General features: G+C 34.8%; 1 protein-coding gene across 1 annotated transcript in view; it reads left to right on the top strand.

Moving 5' to 3' along the window:
- PPP2R5A (protein phosphatase 2 regulatory subunit B'alpha) overlaps positions 1–14702 on the top strand; it is a 64422-nt gene that overhangs the window by 44900 nt on the left and 4820 nt on the right. Inside the window, exons 4-8 of the mRNA XM_007096166.2 lie at positions 2225–2317; positions 5913–6043; positions 7376–7435; positions 8344–8452; positions 9132–9185. Coding sequence (XP_007096228.2) covers positions 2225–2317; positions 5913–6043; positions 7376–7435; positions 8344–8452; positions 9132–9185 — 447 coding nt within the window. The remainder of the gene's footprint in view (positions 1–2224; positions 2318–5912; positions 6044–7375; positions 7436–8343; positions 8453–9131; positions 9186–14702) is intronic.

Genomic DNA, 14702 nt, shown 5'->3' with positions numbered 1-14702 from the left:
CATGGCAGTCAGAGGAGTCTGGGCCTCTTGTACTTCTGACCAACTGGCTTTAAGTCTGGGGTTCGTTCCCACAATCCACTCTTCAGGTTTGATAATTTGCCATAACTGCCCACAGAACACAGGAAGCACTTCATTTACTGTTACTGGCTTATTATAAAGGATGCAAGTCAGGAACAGCCAAATGAAAGAGATGCATAGATCACAGTTTGGAGAAGGGGCTCCATGGTAGTACCCTCCCAGTACCTTGATGTGTTCACCAACCCAGGAGTTCAGGAGTTCTCCAAACCCCTTTGTTGAGGATTTTGATGGTGGTTCCGTGAGGTGAATGTGATCCATTAAATCACTGGTCATCAGTGATTGAACTCAATCTCCAGTCTCTCTCCCCTCCCTGGAGGATGGGGTTTGGGACTGAAAGTTTCAACCCTCTTATCATAGGGTTGGTTGCTGTGATAAGCAGGCTTCATCCTTCTACAGTCATCTCATTAGCCTAAACTCAGGCATGATTGAAAGGGGCTTCTTATAACAAAAGATGCACCTCTTACCCTTATCACTCAGGAAATTCCAAGGGTTTTAGGAGCTCTATGCCAATAACCAGAAGTAGGAACTTACCACAGCAGGCCAGTATTGGACATGAAAATGGGCACTGGACAGTTGTGCCAGTGAACCTGTGTAGCAGTCCATGAGACTGTATTACTCTTCAGAGGACTCTGATAATTTTTGTAGATTTTTTTTGCATGTGTGTACTCCAAAGCAAAATTATCTACATAGTTAGTTGATTAGAAGATTATTTACAAATAAAACTGATACCAATTTGTTTTCTTGTTACAATATCATACTTAACATGAAAATTAAAAGATAATTAGACCAGATAAGCATCATTCCTTTTGCACAGCTGGGCAAAAAAGATGCATCAAACACAAATAATATTTGTTCCTAAAACTGTTGTATAATATTAATAAAATAATTGAATAAAATAATAAAAATTTGTTATTGTGTGGTGAGTGATAAAGCCCCAGATCTGGTAATGCTTTTTTGTGTGTGTTGTAAAGTCTGTAAATTTATTATAGCAATCTTTTTTTTTTTTAATATTTATTTATTTTTGAGAATGAGAGAGAGAGAGAGAGTCCGGGGGAGGGGCAGAGAGAGAGGAGGACAGAAGTTCTGAAGCAGAGAGCCTGATGTGGGGCTCAAATTCACAAACTGTGAGATCATGATCTGAGCCGAAGTTGGGTGCTGAACCAACTGAGCCATTCAGGTGCCCCTTTTTTCTCCCTTCTATATGTGGCCCAACTATACCTGTTTATTGAATGACTGTTTTTGCTTTAGGATATAATCTTCCTTTTTTATGTTTAGGATGCTAGATTAATATGTTTCTCAGTAGCTAATAAAGTAAGGCAAATTCCTTACTTTAAATTTCAGGGGCTATACTCCTGTCTTTTATGAGCTGTTAGGTTACAATAAAAAAACTTTAGTGTATTTTCCTCTCTTCTTGAAAGACAGATGTAGGTGTGATGGAAACAAGTTGAACTAAACCTTACTTTAATTCTGATTTGTGGTAGCAAGTGAACATTTTCTGCTACTTTTAAAATGCTTGGCCCTTTTTAAGTAGAAGTCCTGCTGTGACTTCCTAGTTTATTCACCTTGGTTAAAAGACATTCCTTCCTGAACCCTGAATTTACATAATTTGGTTCATTACTCCCCAAGTGTAGATAAGGTATGCTGGTTTTGATTTAAATGTTTGCCCCATTATAGTTTTATAGAAAGACGTGAAGGTTTTCTTTTTATTGTTATTGATGCGCCAGCCCTTGCAATCTAGTTTATTCTTACCTGTAAGTTTCTGATCTATATTTAAAGAACTCTAGAAATTAAATAGAAGTGGGTTAGGAGTCCACTGGAAAATGAACATGTTCCCAGTGAGTATGGACTACAAAACAGTCTTTCTTAGTTAAATATTTTGTTAGGCAAAATATTTATTTTCTAGTTCCTGTAATTACAGTTTCAACAAGTGATGTGAAGCAATTAACTCCCAAATTTACCAGCTTAGGAGACCAAATTGTGAATATATATTTAGTTTTTAAAAAAATGTTACCAACTCATCACATTTTCTAATGAGCTCTGAAATCTCCCTCCTAGGTTGGTAGGGGAGGTATGTTTGGTATGAAGTGATTAAGAGGGTAAAATTTTATAGGCATCATCTTAGTTTTTATTTGACTTTTTCTCATAGTTGGTGTATGAATTCTTCTTAAGATTTTTGGAGAGCCCTGATTTCCAGCCTAGCATTGCAAAGCGATACATTGACCAGAAATTTGTACAGCAGGTAAGGAATTCTTATGTCTTAAATTTCCTTAGGTTCATCTTAGCAATGATTCATTAATTTGTGATTAAAATAGTCTGTCAAAACTTAAATGGTTTATTTTACTTTAACATCGTTTAATACTCTTGCCAAACAATTAGGGTAAAAGTGAAGGAGCTATGAGAATACGAGAGTATTTTAAACAAGAGTGAGCTTCTAATGACATCAGTGGAATTACATCCAATCCTGAATTCTTAGTTATTTTATAAAGACCAGAAAAGCAAGCCTTTCTGGACAATCTGAGAAAATTTGGTATGACCATTCAATCAAAGGGCAAGAAGCTTTCTTTTAAATTTTTAAGTCTTTGAACTTGAACTTTGGGGTATGTTTTAAGCATTGTAACTTTGAAATGACAGAGAAAAAACAGAAATGGAATCACCATTAGGAGTTTGGGCTTCGGCTCCTTTCCTGTTACCGGTTACAATTACCAATGACCTTTCCTTTTTCCTTCCCCTTCGCACCTTGGGCATTCTAGCCTCCCAGTTCCTAAACCGCAGATAAATGGGATATTTAGGAAGAAAAGGAGATAGAGTGAATGAAACATAATGGGATACCTTCTTTTTTTTTATAAATTAGTTATAAGCTATTATTTTTTGGAAACTACATACTGAAAATTAATTTTTTGGAATGTGTTCATTTTTATTTTAATCTTCAAAGTCTTTTCAACAATGTAAAAGCCTCTCTTTAACTGAGGGGAACTGGCTGGCCCTAGACAGGATTGTGGTGAAGTAGACCAAATCTTTGCAGGTTTATTTTCTCTTTGGAAATACTTATCAGTATGTAAGGTCTCATTAGGAATTTGATGCTCTTCTCTTCTAGAGTTATTTGCACTTTCAAGAAAGGTAGGAGATGAGTGAAAAGGTAGCAATGAACCCAGTGCAGAGGCGAGGACTAAAATCATTACGAGGACCTTTCCTACCCTCTTACCACTGTTGTATAATAAAGATTCTATAAACATGAGTTCCGCATATTTATTTAGAGTTCAGTTTTCATCATTTATAGCGACACCTGACCTCACATAAAGTATTCTGACTAATTGCTGTTAGTGTATTGATTAATGAAGAATATTGTCAGGAATATGTCCTTCAACCATTCAAGCAACTCTTCATAAATTACAAAGAAATATTGGGTGTGTGCTAACAGTAAAATTTACATTTCATTCACAAGTAAAAATCAGATTAAATAGAACTTTGTCATTTTGGTAATTGCAGATGAATGCATATTTATTTCCTTCGGTAGCTCTTGTGTGCTACAGAAGGAATAGAGTATATTAAGGAACTCTAGAAATACCACATTAAATTGTGTTTAACATAAAAGCAGGTTGAGGGGAACAGTTGCCTTAGTGCTTCTTCAGTCTAGAGCTTGAGGTATTTCTGCTGCTGGCTTATTCCATGGGTTTGAAGAGAAACAAGAAGAAAACTTCTACTTTATACTCTAAATACCTGAATTATCCGAGAAACCAAAGCCCAGTAATTTGTTCCTAGCAGTTTATATGACTGTGCTTTCATAGATCACTTCTGTGATGTATTCATATTATGTTATTCTTCATGAATAGTATATGAGAGAATCCTTAGCTTTTGTATTTTGAAATTATTTGATTAGGTGGTAATTTTAAGACTTAAAAGTACAGGAAAAAATTAAGTATAAATTTGGACATTCATATTTCAAGAGAAAAAAAATACTTGGATAATTCCAAGTTATGTTCAAATCATAGGATTTCAGAAGAAAGAAAGAAGCTAAGAATTACCGAGTGCTTTTTATGTGCCTGGCATTGTCCTTATATGCTTTTATATAAAGCATGTGTGTCTAATTTTACACAGCTAGTAGATGGCACAATCAGGATTCAAACTAGACTCTCTCTGACCATAATGTTCCCTACACTTAGAAAACACAAGATTAGTTTCAGCCTTCTTCATTTTATCAGTGACGAAAAAGCTCAGAGGTTATGAATTACCCTTAAAAGCAAAGTTAGAGATAAGCATCACAGCCAGAATAAGAAACAATTTCCTGATGACTAGTTTTATGTATGTTTTATTATATGAATTTATATTTATATTTATAAATAGATTATTTAGATTACAGTATTTCAGAATAGGTTTTTTTAAGTAGATTTAACAGTTGGCGAACAGGTATTCTCTAGTTTATATTTTTCTCCTGAGGATCAACTCGTACTAAATTCATTTATTCTTGAATTAAACATGTCAACCTTAACAAGTAAGGGCCCCTTTTATTAATTTGCAAGCTTATCTTCTAAGTAAACCCAACATCAGAAACTTGAATATAAGTGTCTCAAGTGAGTAGGTTAGCCATTTTTAATTAGAATAATTTGAACTGAATTTATTAGGTATATTAACACAAATTCTTTTACTCTGGATATTTTTGTTTGGAGCTTCATTCAAGACTTTAATAACCTAGTGAACAAAGAATGCAAACTATAAACAAGACATTTGTTTAAGGGTATGTAAATATGACTAAAGTCATCACAACCCTCAAAAGGCATTCACTCTAATAGAAGAGATGCATATGTAAATAATCACATATAATTCAAGACAGAATGGGAAAAGAACTTTGAGGAGTCCAGAGCTTGCCATCTTGACTGTAATTATCAATATCAAAGTACAGAATGTAAAATTCCTTGATGACTTCATATAGGTAATTATATTCTACATAGAGAAATTACTTTAAAATTTTTCCTAAGAAAATCCAATGTTTTATTTAAAATACAGTAATACCATTTTTTGACAGCAGAAATTCAGTTTCTTTGCCATTTTAAAAATGGGAATTTGAGCTTTGACTTTAAATTTTTCAAAGATCTCTTTATTCTGCCTTTGCTGAAGAGTTGTGTAGAGGTATAGGAAGAAAATGGTGAATTAGCCAGTTTGAACTGGTTTAAACTTTTGCAGCCAGTTGCTAAAGTGACTTTAAATAAAAATCTGTAGTCTCATCTCTATTTCATTATTTCCTGAATGACTTTTACTCTATTAGCATGTATCTGCCAGTACTTTCTCCTACTAAATATTAATTTCTGAGCTGTTGGCATGGTGACTTGATTTTTAGTGTAAAATCACAAAACAATTTTAGTCTGTATAAATCTTTCTAGTAAACAGGAAATACTCATTTGCACATGTGTATTTTCAAACTTCATTTATTTAACGACTTGCAGTTTGCAAGCTTAAGATTTTTGTATGTAGTTTTGAATTACTATCAAAAAGCATTAAAAATCTCTCAGGTTTCAAAACTGTAAAATTATGAGCCATGGTTAGTAGTCAAGAAGAGGACAGAATTTTTAAATGAATGGCAAAGCAAAAAAAATACAAAACTGTACACTTTTCAAAGTATTTATATTTTTATGTGTTGTTTTTTGAAATGAAGTGAAAAGAAATACTCCTTAAACTTTTCTTTAGCTTCATTATTTAGCAAGAATAAAATCAACCTGATAAGGCAGAATCATTGAAATTTTTTAAAAAAATTTCATGGGTTATCTTGAAATCAAATTAGAATAAAGTGAAATTTTAGCTCAATTATTTTTAAAAAGTAATTTCTCAGATTTTTCTTAAAGCTCCTGGAGCTTTTTGATAGTGAAGATCCCAGAGAACGTGACTTCCTGAAGACTGTTCTGCACCGAATTTATGGGAAATTTCTTGGATTAAGAGCATTCATCAGAAAACAAATTAACAACATTTTCCTCAGGTAAACTGGTCATATATTCATGTATAGCACTTTTCCCCTTCCATGTTTTCTTTTTATTCCAGTTCCTTTAATTTTTATATCTGAACTGTTGATAAGTATTTGAGTCATTTTAAGCCTGTTTTGTGGGTGTCGTGATTGCATGTAACTTTTTCGAAACTTGCAACTTTACTTCTCATCTAAGTGGTGGACAATAGTTATGAAGACTGTTTAGAATAGGTAGTACCAATGTTCATGTTTAAGGTTTATTGAGGAGAATTTATGTCTAGTTACCTACTTCTTTGAGCCTTTTGTTTAAAAAATTGTGTATAAATATTTAAATCAATAGCTCTTGAAAGTAGTTTTGATTTTCTGACAAAACTAATTAAATTTATATGGAGTATATATTTTGACTATAAGTGATAATCTGCTAAGTAATTGCTTCTAATTAGGAGATTTTGCTTTAATGTAACCACATTTCAGGCTTGGTTTATTTGGAAATGTGGCAGAATTAGGCTAGCATTCGTATGATGTAACAGTTCGAGATCAGTAATGGCTGCCTCCTTGAGAGACCGCATCTCCTGAGGTCTCTGTCCTCCTAAGTCTACTCTAGTCATGATACTTCCCTGTCCTGTAGTCATTTGAGTTCATGACTTCTGCTTTAACAGCAAGCCTAATCTTGGAAAGCTAGACAGCCTGTGTAGTTTAGGTTTAGAGAAACTATGAATAAAAGTGGCTTGATTCCATATGGGTCCTTACCTCGTAGATTTTCCTGTGGGTGGAGGTTTCCTATTTTGAAAGTATTTCTTTGAGAAAACCCATCTTCCGTATACATTTTTAAGTAAAATAAAATCTTCCAGGTGAAATAATATTCTGTTATCTCTGCAGCTAGATTATAGCAAAAGTGTATGTGACTTAATAGGAATTAGGCCTTATTTTATTTAAAAAAAAAAAATTTTTTTTTAATGTTTGTTTATTTTTGAGACAGAGAGAGACAGAGCATGAACAGGGGAGGGGCAGAGAGAGAGAGGGAGACACAGAATCTGAAACAGGCTCCAGGCTCTTAGCAGTCAGCACAGAGCCTGATGCGGGGCTCGAACTCACGGACCGCGAGATCATGACCCGAGCCGAAGTCGGACGCGTAACCGACTGAGCCACCCAGGCGCCCCAGGCCTTATTTTATAAGATTGCTTAGAGGTAACTAGTTTGGGGCAAGATAGCTTACAAAGAATTCCTGAAGCACACTTGTAGGTTTCTTATAGTTGCCCTTAGGATTGATTTCTCTACTTTCCTGCCTCTTAATTTAGTTTTCTAATGTTTGAGTTTTCATTACACCTGTCTTTATTTTAAATTCAGGTTTATATATGAAACAGAACATTTCAATGGTGTTGCTGAACTCCTTGAAATATTAGGAAGGTAGGTCATTGTTTTTTAAGAGTTAAATAACTTTGAACGTTTTATGTATTAGAATCTTACTGGGGTTGGAGAAATTATTTTATATTTTAGAGTTTAAATATAGAGCACAAGACATAGCTTCTCAACTGAATTCTTTTTATAGCTTTTTAAGCGGTCAGCATATTAAAGTACTTGCCATGCAAGACATCTGTTTTAGAATAGGCTTCTTCCTGCTTTTGAAGCTGTGGCATGTTTTATGCCTGATCTTGCCAGACTGCCTCAGAAATTATAGGATCTGATTGGGAAGAAATGAAATAAACTATAGTGAATCTTTGATGAAGTTATAAGAATTCTTGCTGAGATATTGATAGGCCCTTCCTAATCCGTCTGTTCTTTTTAGAAGAATCTATAGCCTTTTAGTTTATGTGAACATTTTGCTTTCTGTATTCATCACATAGCAATATTAACTTGAGAAGATTAGGCCCCCTCTATTTATAGTTAGAGAGTGATTATGGAGAAAACTACTTCTTAATTTCAGATCTTTTAGCAAAGTAAGAGAAACTTCAGAATGTATTTCAGAAAATACTTCTGCTTCAGAAAATTTTGAAAGTTCTAACAACATTGTGATACTAACTCTCCTGTGGCTGTAGGTAGGAAAATAAAGGCAATGATGCATAAAGTGATAGGCTTTCTAGAAAATGAAGATAGAAATTACTTCCTGGGACTTTAATTGGCAGTCCCAGTTTTCTTTTTGGCATCATTGAATGACTTAGAAGAACAGAATTCATAAAGTAGTTTGAAGATGACTAAGTCATTCAACACCAGGACTGAAGCAGAGCAGTGTTCCTTAGGTACTTACTCATGGAAATAACTTTTGGAAATAAAGTAGTAACTACTTAACCCTTCCCCCTGCCTTTTTTTCCCTCCAGTATTATCAATGGCTTTGCATTGCCACTGAAAGCAGAACATAAACAATTTCTAATGAAGGTTCTTATTCCTATGCATACTGCAAAAGGATTAGCTTTGTTTCATGCTCAGGTAAGTTTCAGACAACTTTCAAATGAAATGAACATTGTTTCAAAGGCTGATATAAAGGCAGAGAAACTGAGAAATATTAAGGCAGCAGTTTTAAGTATAATTAAGCAATTTGCTTTGTAAATTAAAGCAAACTTTTGTTATAATTTAAACGTATTACAATATTTAGCTTTATTAAATAAGCTCAATGCACTTTTAATGTAGATATAGGAGAGATAATATCCAGTTTTCTTGTTTTCTAGTCTAGGCCCTGACTTTGGAAGGCAGCTATGCTCACCACTATACTACCAGCGCCTAGGCCCTGACTTTGAATGAGTCCCACATATCTGCAGAATGTTCCATCTAGCCCTGATAGTGTAGTTGGACAATGATTTTAGTCTCTAGGAGTATGTAAATAATATCCTATCAGCATAGGTATACATGCAGAAACTTGCTGAGAAACTAAAATGTTAGCTGTAGTCCTTACATTGAGAAGTTACTACTGAAAAAAGAACATTTTTTGACCTGTAAGTTACTTTTCAGGCTTAACAAGTGACACAGTTGTGAATATATTCATGGTTATATATTGGGTTAGAGTAAAATTTGTTAAAATGAGGTAATCATTTGTGTTAACTAAATATAAAAATCCTGCATCACTGTTATTTCTTTCAGTAATATTTATAAACTGTCCCTTGCATTTTAGCTAGCCTACTGTGTCGTACAGTTCCTGGAGAAAGATACCACACTAACAGAACCAGTAAGTGTCCTATTTATTTTTATGTCTTTAATCTACATTGTAGCATTTCATTGTGGCTTTTTCTTTATATACCTGTGTAGAGCTATCAAACAGTAGTAATATACTTTCAAGTCATTTAGAAGGAATGTTAGGTTAATCTGCATTCAAAGAACAGGGTTGGGAGGGGAAGTTCTTATGAGTTATAGGATGTCTCTTGAATAGCTTAAATATAGATTAATACTAAAATATAGCAGAGATGTGTGATGACAGGATCTAGTGACTGCATGTGAAATTTTACATACATATTGTCTTTACTGACAACATTTCTAATCTTCATTCACCTTTTAAAATTAAAACATACTGTGAGGGTCCCAAAACTATTCCCTGGAGTTTTGTTTTGTTTTTAGAACTAGGATTTTCTCTCTTTAATAATAAACTACATGATAGGGATTGAAAACATGTCCTTGCCTTTGGTGATACAGATGTATTCTTGGAGTAAAGGTTGTTTATGAATCAGCATAGCAATTCAGTCTGAATTCTGTTGACTGTTTGCCCACAGCGATAAGATTCAGGAGAGAATAAAAATGTTACTATGAAAATTGAACATTTAAGAAAAACAAAAGGTAAGGAGAAATAGAAACGTATGAAAGCAGAGAAAACAACCTTTTTACATTGATGAGTATTTTGACAGAATGTTTTCTAGGTATCCTTAATCTAAATATCTAAGAGTTCCTGAAGAAAAGCAAAGCATTTAAAGGATTTAAGTGAGATTTTCTTTATTATGAAGTTACTGAGGCTATCCCTAGGGATGCTTGAAAAGATTATAAACTTAGTAGTCTTCCTCTGATTGAACTTTGTGTAAATGAACAAAAGATATTTTTCCACTCCTAATACTTTGAGTTTTTGAACTTTTACACTTGCAAATCTTTCTGGAAACAGCTAAAAAATAGTTTTTTCAAGACTAATCAGGAGAATTAGGAGCCTGGTATTACATGAAACCACATAAACCTCTAAAGTAGATTAAAACATAATATAAATCCATGGTACCTCTCATCAGACTTCAGACAAAATCCATACCATAGTAAGTCATGGTTCGTAGTTGAATTGTAGACAGATATAATTTAAACAAATTAATATGGGATGGATAGAGAAGAAAGGTTATTTCTTTTTAAAGAGTAGATTAGGGAGGATGATGGCCAGAGATCTTTCTTAGAGGAGCTGAGTTAATGGAAATAGGAACAGGATGAAGAGGTAGAAAGGTAAATGTCCAGGTTGACAAAGGAAAATATTTTTCAGTTCATAATGATCTGTACAGGTATATAGATCTTTCCATTTCTCCCATAGTCCATTCCAGCACCAAAATTATGGCCATGTTACTTGGGTTTGAGCCTTCATATTTATTCTCTAGAAACCTGGTATTCATATCTAAGCTTCTTGCAAATTATAAGTAAGTCAGAACTTTGGCTAGTTTATTACATTATTTAGGTACCCAGATCTTCAATTGAAATTATTTTATTTTCTAAAATGGAAATGACTTTAATGTTACTTCTCTTTGTGAAAGTAATGTGTGTTAATTTGGTTCACACAATACAAAATCGTAAAGCTCAATGTGGAGGAAGTTCCTTAAAATCTTGTCACCTAAAAGAGAACCATTTAAGTTGATGAATATATTTTCTAGAAATTTTTTCTATATATATATGTGTGTGTGTGTGTATGTGTGTAGGTTGTTGTAGGACAGTGTTGATCAGGTGTTTTTACTTCTCAGTATAATGTGGCTATCTTTCCATATTAATCTGTTTTATTGCTTTCACTGGTAGCACTGAATTCCACTATATGGATTATCATAACATATTTAATCAGTCTTGAATTTATGGACACATGAGTAGTTGAAACATGTTGCTGGGTGAGGGGATGTTTAGGGTGTTAGAATTGTTCTGTGTCCTGTCTGTGGTGTTGGTAACAAAAGAAAATCTATGTGTGTATAAAAATCCTGAGAACAAACAGTACACACCTACACACACCTACACACACACACACACACACGAATTTTACTATATAAATTTTTTTTAAGTAAAATTTTTTTTTTTTAAGCAATCTCTACACCCAATGTGGGGCTTGAACTCATGACCCCAAGATCGAGAACTGCATTCATGCCGTACTGAGTCAACCAGGCACCCCATGTATATAAATGTTTAAAAATCATTAAAATTAAAACCATGTTGCTGAGTCAAAGAGTGCTTACTTGGAAATTTTAACATATTCCAAGCTGCCTTCCAAAAAGTCTGAACAATTTAATACAGTCCAGAGTGTGAAGATGCATTTTCCTTCACCATGGCCAATGCTGAATGTTAAGCTTTAAAATATTTGCTAGTCAAAGAGGTAAGAAATCTTACTTTAATAGGTTTTTATTACTACAAGGATTAAGCCATCCTTTTATGTGGTTATTGATCATTTACATTTCTGTGTTCTTTGCCTACTTTTAATCATTTTCCTGATATATTTTGCAAATAATTTTTATCCATTTGGAGTTTTTAAATTTGAATATAGTTTTGTGTTTAAAGTTTATTTTGAGAGAACGAAAGAGAGTGCAAACGGTAGAGGGGCAGAGAGAGGGAGAGACACAACCCCAAGCAGGCCCCGCGAGCTGTCAGCATGGAGCCCGACATGGGGCTCGAACCCATGAACCACGAGATCGTGACATGAGCCGAAATCAAGAGTCAGACACTTAACCGACTGAGCCACCCAGTGGTCCCTGAATATAGTTTTCAATCTTTCCTTAAAGAACTGAAGAAAAATGTTATGTAGTGGAATCTATTCATCATTATGGTTTCTGGCCTTGATGTCGTACTAAGAAAAATCCTTCTACCCTTTAAGATTATAAAAATATTCTCCAGTATCCTATTCTAGTTATTTTATGGATTTCGTCTTTACCTATAAAATGTTTATTCCATCAGTAATAGTTTCCTAGGGCTGCTGTGAATTACTACAAACTTGGTAGCTTAAAATAACAAAGTTATTCTCCCAGAGTTCTGAAGGTCAGAAGTCCAAACTGAAGTTGTCAGCAGGGGTACACTCCCTCCAGTTGCTCTAGGGGAGATTCCATTCCTGCCTCTTCCAGCTTCCCGTGTCTCCAGGCGCTCCTTGGCTTGTGGCATTGCTCCACACTCACACTGCTGCCTCTTCTGTCTGTCCTCTGGGTCTTTTACAAGGACACATCGCTGGATTTAGGGCCCGTGCAGATGATGATCTAATCTTGAGACCTTAACTAATTTTAGTTGTAAAGACCCATTATCCAAATAAGTCACATTCATAGATTCTAGACATTAGGACACAGATTTTTTGAAGGGCCATCATTTAACCTGCTACACCATTTGAAATTGAAATTTGTGTGTGACAAGGGTGAAGAACTGGTCTTCTTTTTTGTTGCTTTTTATTAGTTTTCTGTTGCTATGTAACAAGTTATCACAAAATTTAGTGGCTTAAAACAATCATTTATTAGCTCATAGTTTCTGTGAGACAAGAATCCAGGCATTACTTACCTGGGTCTTCTGCTTCAGGGTCTCCAACTAGGCTGCAGTCGAGGTATTGGCCCTGGCTGGGCTCTCACAGAAAGGATCACATGAGGAAGGATCTGCTTCTGAGTTCATGTGGTTGTTGGCAGAATTCAGTTCCTCAAGTGCTGTTGGACTGAGGGCCTCAAGTTCCTAGCTGGCTCTTGGCTAGAGACTGCCCTCAGTGCCTAGTCAGTTCCTGACTAGGAACTGCTCCAACAGAGAGCAGCTTGCTTGATCAAAGCTTGCAAGATGAGAAGGCTCTAGACAATCTCCTAGTAAGATGGAAGTCACAATCTTCTATAACCTACTCATGGAGGAGATATTCTGTCCCTTTCGCCACATTCTGTTGGTTAGAAGCAAGTCACCAGGCCAGCCCAATTTGAGGGGATGGGATTATCCAAGTATGTGAATTTAGGAAGTAAGGATCATGGAAGATCATTTTAGGAGTCTGGCTACCAACACAGCTACATTTTTTCTTTCTAAACGGGGAGACAGCAGTCCAAGTACCACCACTTAATTGGCTAATTCATCTATTTTCCATGGAACTGAAATGCCACCTTTGTCATACATATATCCATATATGTACATGACTGTAGATAGTCTTGTTTCCTATCCCTGCCTGCTTCTTTAAATAAACTCTACACCCTACACCCAACATGGAGCTTGAACTCATGACTCCCGAGATCAAGAGTTGCATGTTCTACTGACTGAGCTAGCTACACGTCCCTATTTCATATCTTTTTGTCCATTTCTGTGCTGATATCATCTCATTTTAGTTGCTAATATCAGTAATATGGGTTCCATTCCATTAATTCTCCCCCTCCCACCCAGAAAAGTTCTTGGTTATTTGCTTACACTTACAGATTATAGAATAAATGTTTCTAGTTTCAGAAAGTAATTCAGTTGGTATTTGATTGAAATTACATTAAATATAGGAAAAATGTATGATATTGAATCATCTCATCTATTTGTAGTCTCTCACGATCAGTAAACATTTCTTGCAAATTTTTTTCTTTATGTACATTAGTTTTTATTAGGAAATGCACCTTTTTTTATTACTGATACTTTGTTTTACAAAGGTATTGATTTTTATATATTTATCTGGCCACATTGAATTTGGCTATTCATTTTAGAAATTTTGTTGGTTTTTAATTTTTTTAATGTTTATGTATTTCTGAGAGAGCATGCACGTGTTGGCAGGGGAGGGGCAGAGAAAGAGGGGGACACAGAATCCAAAGCAGACTCCAGGCTCTGAGCTGTTAGCACAGAGCCTGACGTGGGGCTCGAACTCACAGAACTGCAAGATCATGACCTGAGCTGAAGTCAGATGCTTAACTAACTGAGCCACTCAGGCGCCCCAGTAATTTTTGTTTTTTAAATTAGGGAGTATATAATTATATACTTAGACGAATAAGTATAATTTTGGTATTCCTGTCCAAGAATATTCATTGGATCCTTTTTATCTTATTGGACTGTCTCCTGAACAGTGTTCTTCCTAATTTGAGTAAGTGTTTATTACAGGACCAGGCTATTGAATATAACTGTAACTGGATTATAACTATAAAATAACCTAAAAGGCTATCAGATACATTTCCACGAGAGTACCAGGCCCTGATGGTTTTACCGCCTGTCTCCAAGAAATCACTATATAAGATGATTGCTGATGGTTTCTAATAAATTCTCTTCATTCTAGCTTACTAAACTAAATTCTTACCAGAATATATAGGCAGTCAGACATTTTGAACAACTGTTCAAAATCTTGAGATGATCATACAGTTTTTTTCCCTTTTAACTTAGAACTGTTAATGAGTTGAACTATCCTGGAATTTCTGGAATAAGGCATAATGGGGCAAATATTGTCCTGTTAATGTTCAGTTTAGTACAAATCTTTGCAATTATGTTCACTTAAATCCACGATCCCTTCCATGTATCTTGGTGATCAAGATGGTGCTAGCTATCAAATAAATTGGGAAGCTTCCTGGCT

This window comes from Panthera tigris, chromosome F3 (genome assembly GCF_018350195.1).
Source record: "Panthera tigris isolate Pti1 chromosome F3, P.tigris_Pti1_mat1.1, whole genome shotgun sequence".
NCBI lineage: Eukaryota > Metazoa > Chordata > Mammalia > Carnivora > Felidae > Panthera > Panthera tigris.
The sequence above is the reverse complement of the archived record's forward strand: the minus strand, read 5'-3'. Positions and strand labels throughout refer to the sequence as shown.